The sequence below is a fragment of the Sinocyclocheilus rhinocerous genome, unplaced genomic scaffold (genome assembly GCF_001515625.1).
Source record: "Sinocyclocheilus rhinocerous isolate Xijiao unplaced genomic scaffold, SAMN03320098_v1.1 scaffold559, whole genome shotgun sequence".
NCBI lineage: Eukaryota > Metazoa > Chordata > Actinopteri > Cypriniformes > Cyprinidae > Sinocyclocheilus > Sinocyclocheilus rhinocerous.
In genome coordinates this window covers 319285-325910 of record NW_015635536.1, presented here as the reverse complement: position 1 = coordinate 325910, position 6626 = coordinate 319285, and the positions used below count along the sequence as shown (strand labels likewise).

Sequence of the window (6626 nt, the reverse complement as noted above, 5' to 3'; positions counted from 1 at the left end):
TGGAGCTGAGCTGAATGAGAGAGAGAGAGAGAGATGCAGAGCGTGTGCAGAGCAGGGGGACGCGAGGAACAGGATTAAGAACCGCTGCTTGAGAACATTGATTTTGAAACTTTATTAGATAAACATATTATAGAGTCATACGTTTTATGGGTCATACTGTTTTTCAAAAGGAAAATGCTTAGTATTTTTATGAACATTCTTAATGAGCATAAAAGAACATAAAAGACTTTCTCAGAAATTGTCAGAAACTCTCAGAAATAAATATTCACTACCATTCAAATTGTTTTGATGTCTTTGAAGTCAAGGCTAAATTTTTCCGATTAATAAAAGAATAAAAGAGTAATGTTGTAAAATAGTATTTTAATTTAAAATAACTTTTTTTTATTATAAAATGTAATTTATTCCTGTGATTCAAAACTGAATTTTCAGCATCATTACTCCAGTCTTCAGTGTCACATGATCTTCCAGAAATTATTCTAATATGCTGATTTAATACATTTCTTATTATTCTCAATGTTAAAAACAGTTATTTGATGAATAAAAAGTTCAAAAGAACAGCATTTATTTGAAATATAAATGTTTTGTTATGTAATAAATGGCATTACTACATAATACATCCTAGCTGAAAATGATCATCTATCAAGTATTAACCTCTTCAAAAAACATTGCAGATACCACATTTTTAAACAATACTACAGCTCAGTAGTGGAGTTATTTAATCAAACAGGACAGAATGTTTAAAGTGAAACATAATCTTTAAAAAAAGGAAATCCCAACATCCCATTAAAACCATTTAAGTCTGTGCTGTTGTTTCCCCACCAAAAATGATAGTCACTTCCTAAGTAACTGTCTTTTGTTAGGTAAAGTGATCCTATGAAAGAAAATTGACGAGCCATTTAAATCAATACAGAACATTTTAAAACCCTAGAAAATTTTAAAACCAAAATTTGAATTTGATATTTTATCCAATAAAATATTATGATTCAATAAATACACTATGATGTGGACATCTGTTATAGCTGATGTAACCTCTTTCAAAACGTACAGCAGCTAAAGAATGTGCATCAGGAATGGTAGGAAAGAGAAAAAGACCGAGAGACAAAATAGTGATCAAATCTGTAGCTCCTGCTGAGGAAGGCGTCTTCAGCGTGACTAAAAGAGCAGGAGATCATATCTTGCATTCCATTTCACAACCTTCTCAACAGAAACGCTGCAAGACAAGCAAGTTTCTAAACACACACAGACTGGGACAGAGAGACAAAAACATCAAAATTCAGTCGATATGTGTATATGGTTGAGTGCTCTAGCGTAATGAAGATGTTCACCAGCCCCGGGCTTTTGTAAAAGCTTCCAGAGACGGGACAGACAGTGAAGATGGTCAAAAGGGGTAAACATCTTTATCTATCCTGACATTCGTTTGGCCTCGCATACGCCTCATATGCTTGTTTGGATTGTGATGTTCTGAGAGGTGAAAGAAGTGTTGCCAAAAAAAAGTAAAGTTGCCAGCTAAAGTTGTTTTTGGTTTATTTAGTGTTCACAGTATTCACACATTGTAGGGCACTAATCAGTTCCTGTAAAATCAGTTCCTACCACATCTATTGAGGATAATACAAATTAAAACTTGTACATTGTGGTTACAATAGTGGAAAATTTGAATGCAAGGGGATTTTTGGGATATGGGTTTTGTTTATGTAGCAAGCATTGTACAGATTATTTGTTTTATGTAATTTTAAATATGATATAACTGTAATATATGACATAACTATAATAAATATATATGATATAACTATAATTGGTTTTATAACTTTTTTGGTGCGGAAGTCCAAAGGGTGTGTCTTTTTGATTACTCCGTTTTTCAAAACTATACACATTTGGTTAAAACTAAAACCAAATTTCATGGTCAGTGAAACCCACAATGAGTAGCTCAAGGGAATAAAACAATATTTTTTTCTCTCTCTGTCTGTCTGAGCTAGTTCGTAATAGTCTTTATAAAAACTTGTTGCCAAACACTTCTGAAAGAGGACAACACATCTGACCGAAGAACAGCTTCCTGTCTTGATAGACTTGTGGTTTGTGGGAAAATAAATTTGCTAACATATTTCTATTGAAGTCAGACTAGGCCAATGCTATCTCACGACCAATTCGTACGTATTTTACGAGGTGGCTAATTTGTACGAATTCGTACAACCTCACTCGTATGATTTTGTACGATTTGTCTAGACCCCAGTGACGGGTAAGTTTAGGGGCGGGTTTAGATGTTATTTATTCGTACAAATTCATTCGAATTGTCCAACTCGTAAAATACGTACAATTTAGCAAAAATCGTATGAATTTGTACAAGTGAGGTCGTACGAATTAGCCACCTCGTAAAATATGTACGAATTGCCATGAGATCGGGCTGCCATGGCCTCTGATCATCATGAGCTTAATTGTAGAAAATGTGTAGTCTACTTCAATTCTTAAAATAACTGGCCTTGCAAATAATATACTAATGAAATAAAAGGACACCCATTTACTCTCTGTCCACAAGTTGTTTCAAACCTGTATGAGTTTCTTTCTTCTGTAGAACACAAAAGAAGATATTTTGAAGCATGTGTGTAAAGAGTTGACTGTAGCCATTCATTGACTTCCATACGGACAAAAAAAAATGGAGGTCAGTGGCTGCCATCTGTTTGGTTACACACATTCTTCAAAAGAAAAAGAAAAGAAAGAAACTCATAAGCATCAAGTGATGAGGAAATTATGAAAGATTTTTCAGTTTTGGGTGAAGTATCCTTTGATTCTTATATTTCTTATGTTTCTTATACACTTTTAAAAAGTGTATTTTGCGTAACGTCAAATTAAATGTTAAATGTTACTAAGTTTATTTTAAATAAGTATCTTTTAATAACATTTTATCTTGCTTTTTTACTTGATATTAAATTTAAAGTTAATATATTTTAAATGTAATACATTTCAACTTCATCCTTACAAATGTGCAACTACAAATACTAGAAATGACAGTATATTTTAGTTTACCAAAAATGTTTATCGCTACATTCAAACGTACACTTTAATCTTATTTCAAAGGCAATAGAACTAATTTTGAAATTACATATAAAAATGTATTTAAGTCCTACTTATGTGGGTCAAAAGTACTCTTAATTTCAACTTAAGTAATTGCATTTAATATAAATTGAAACTATCATACATCTTGATTTATTTGTAAATAGCATGCATTTAAGCGTTACATTCAGTTCACACTCAAGCATATTCTGTTCAATTATTTCATTTCCATAATAAGTACTTTTTAAAATTATGCTTAAACTTTTCCTTCACAAAGGAAGCTATAACTTAAGTTACCAGCTATTATTGTGATAGATCAAGTATCCTGTGTGTTGTGTACATGTCAATGTAATAGCAATCTGAATTTAGGCTAGCAGAAAATTAAGTGTTTCTCAAACTGCCCGGGCAAAGCCGATGCGATTATTTCCCCGATCAAATTCTGTATAGTATCGAGCTATGAAGTTCGCCCCCAGGATCCAGATGGGACCAGTAGGGGGTGGCACATCCAACGCTTTGAATGTCACAGTGCAGATGTCCTCCCCGAACTCTGACTGCTATAGGCAGAACAAAAGATAAAAAAGAGATATTAGAAAATCCAATGCAAGTCCATATAGCGGTAACATAGATTGATGAATCTCAAAACAGATGCTACACTTCAGAAGTCATCTGGAATAGCATGCAAATACAACATGTGGCATTTCGTATTTAATGAAAAAAGTCACTTAGTGGAATAGATCCCAGACTTCAGTGCTAAATGAAATGCCAGATTGACAGTGTAACATTATCTGAGTGAAGTTGTGAAAAATACTACAACTCTAACTAGGGAGCTTTTAAAATTTTTATGACAAAGGTCAACATCACATTTTTGTAACACTCCAAAGAGAAAGGAAAACGTGAAATCGCATCATATGACCCCTTTAATGCAAATATGAAATAAAGCTATTTAAATAATCTGTAGCTTAGTTATATTAATGGTCATTTGTTAGTGGTTAATGCAAGATATTTTCACATTTTATTCTACAACATAAAACACATCAGTAATCACCCCACTTTTTTTTTAAAGTGTTTGTGTGAAAAAGGCAATTGTTAACAAGTGGCTAAATAAATGGAAAAATAAGTGTGCTTAATTGTATTGTATGTGCACTTAAAATACATTTAAAAACTACTTGCAGATAACATAATATAAATTAAATAAAAGTTCATTTAAGTTTATAAAAAGTACACTTTCATGATTATGTTTTAACACAGTTAAGTACACTTTTAAAACGTGCACTTTGTAATAATGTCAAATTAAAAAGTTTTAATTTTAAAGTACATTTTATATAATTGTTTAATGTATTAATCTTTTTATTGCCCTTCAAATAGATTGTAAAATTCATTACAAATGTGTAATAACAGATATTTATTGCTACATTGTAATTACATATAAGTTGCAATAGAAATGGCATTAAAGTCCCCATGAAATCAAAATTAAAGTTTTTTGGGTGTTAAAGGAACTACCTTTGTGCTCAATTTGCTACTACTTACTGCTTAGTTAATCTTGCTTCTCTATTAGTTAATAGTATTAAGTTAAGTGTTAATGTAGTACTACCTATTACTTTCTGCATAGTTACTTGTTAACAACGGACCATTATTCTAAAGTGTTACCAACTTTTCTTTAAACAGGAAAACTCAACTACTTACTAGTCCACATTTTTACAACCTCATTGTGTTCTTGCAAACTCTTCCAACTCAAACTTTCGGAAGCTTAATGGTGGTTAATGCCCCCGTGGTGTAGTTTGTTTATAGCCTAACCTTAGCTTTTTCCTTCTGGCACTTGTATTTAGTCTTGTGAAAATTATCTTTACAAACTAAATGTGTTAGAATCATAAACTTTTGTTGGTCACAGAGCTTATTTCTGCAATAATCCAATAGCCAATGAAAAAATGCAAACATTTTGGAGGGAACCATGGGGTTATGCAAACTTCTGTTCACGCTATAATCTGTAGCCTAGTTACATTAAAGGTGCACTCAATTGTTCTTGTTTATGTGGAAGTCATCTGATTTATACTGACACCTAGTAGTGTGGATGTAGCTTCCCGCAAAAGACATGATAGTCAGCCACAATGAATTTATTCCAACAGCAAAACTGTCCAATAGCAGGAAGTTGCTGAGAGAAAATATGAAGCTTTCCACTGGTCATGTAATATAAAAATGGCAGCCCCCATAAAGTGGCAGCCTCCCACTTAAATAAATAAGCTTTATTAGGCTACTGATATGACTGTCTTCATTTAATGTCAGTGTACATTATAAATTAAAGCCCTTCAAGATCATCACGACCAAATGTGACATACTGTATTAATATTAACACATTAACTTTAGTCTTTGCAACTTCAGGGATCTTATCTATGCACAATCAGCTTGTAACACTCCAAAGAGAAAGGAAAACTTGAAATCGCATCATATGACCCCTTTAATATATACCCTTGCAATGGAATAAAGAAAGTCCTCACCCAGAGAATATAGTCCTCTTCCGTGAGAGAATATTCCTGACCACCAAGATGAAAAGTCACAGTGGGCAACAACTTGACCAGATTACAGTTGACAGTGTACTGTGAACAGAGGCGAAAGAGACAGAAAATAAGTGATGACTTTAAACCATTCAAAGACAACAGTGTGCTGCATGATTTTGCAAAACCGAAATGACCTTGAACTTCTCACTTAAAAAGAAAGAAAACCACATTTTCCACATTAAATATCACCGACCAAAGTGGCGATGAAAAAAAAAACATCAGCTTTCAATCATTCCATTTGCTCTTCAGACGTTATTTATGAGACTCAGCCACACCAGACAGACCAAAGCAGCTGTTCCCATGGAGTTGTGCAAGAGGAAAAGGAAACAGAACAATAAGAAACAGGTTTTAATGCTGAACATAGAAGAATTGTTTCACAAAAGCTTGTATGTATGGGATGTATATGGGATGCCATGTTGGCACATGATCAATCACCCTAAGTTTGTTTGGAATGTGAAGGTGTTGAATTTTATAATCATTCGCCTACTAATGTATAATCAGCTCTCACTGCTGAATGTTTTAGAAGGTCCATCATGCATTATGTGCTCTCTGTTTATGTACAACTGAAACACATAGTTCATTTTTCTATGGTTCTGGGAAGTTTGAAGGTTTGCCACTGCTGTTGAGATTTACGGATTTCATTAAATTGTTTTCAAGGTTTAAATTTGGGCTTCTTCAATTTTCATAGTTTCTATTGCTAAGTAGTGGATTCATATTTTTTCTAGTTCTTAGTAGATTGGCTTTTAAAGGTCACATATTTTACACCTTTCTGGAGTTTTATTTTAAGTCTTGATGTCCTTAAGAATACATATTGGCAGTATAAGTACCAAAAACCATCTCAATATATTTTTACAGCTCCTCTCTCAGGGGCTCTGCAAAGAACAGGTCGATTTTGGCCTGTCTAATTAATATTCATGAGCCTCTCTTCTGATTGGCCTGTTGTTTTCTGAGTGACGCACGGCCAGGCCAACCACAGGTAACTAGGGTCATGTATGCTGTAGCCTGCTGTGGATTGATTACTCACAAGGT

At 33.4% G+C, this 6626-nt stretch overlaps 1 protein-coding gene across 1 annotated transcript in view; it reads right to left on the bottom strand.

Annotated features, from left to right (window-relative positions):
* Window positions 1–3437: 3437 nt before the first annotated feature.
* LOC107747224 (renin-like) overlaps window positions 3438–6626 on the bottom strand; it is a 10119-nt gene continuing 6930 nt past the window's right edge. The window contains exons 8-9 of the mRNA XM_016561673.1: window positions 5538–5636; window positions 3438–3599 (exon numbers count right to left, since the gene is read on the bottom strand). Coding sequence (XP_016417159.1) covers window positions 3438–3599; window positions 5538–5636 — 261 coding nt within the window. The remainder of the gene's footprint in view (window positions 3600–5537; window positions 5637–6626) is intronic.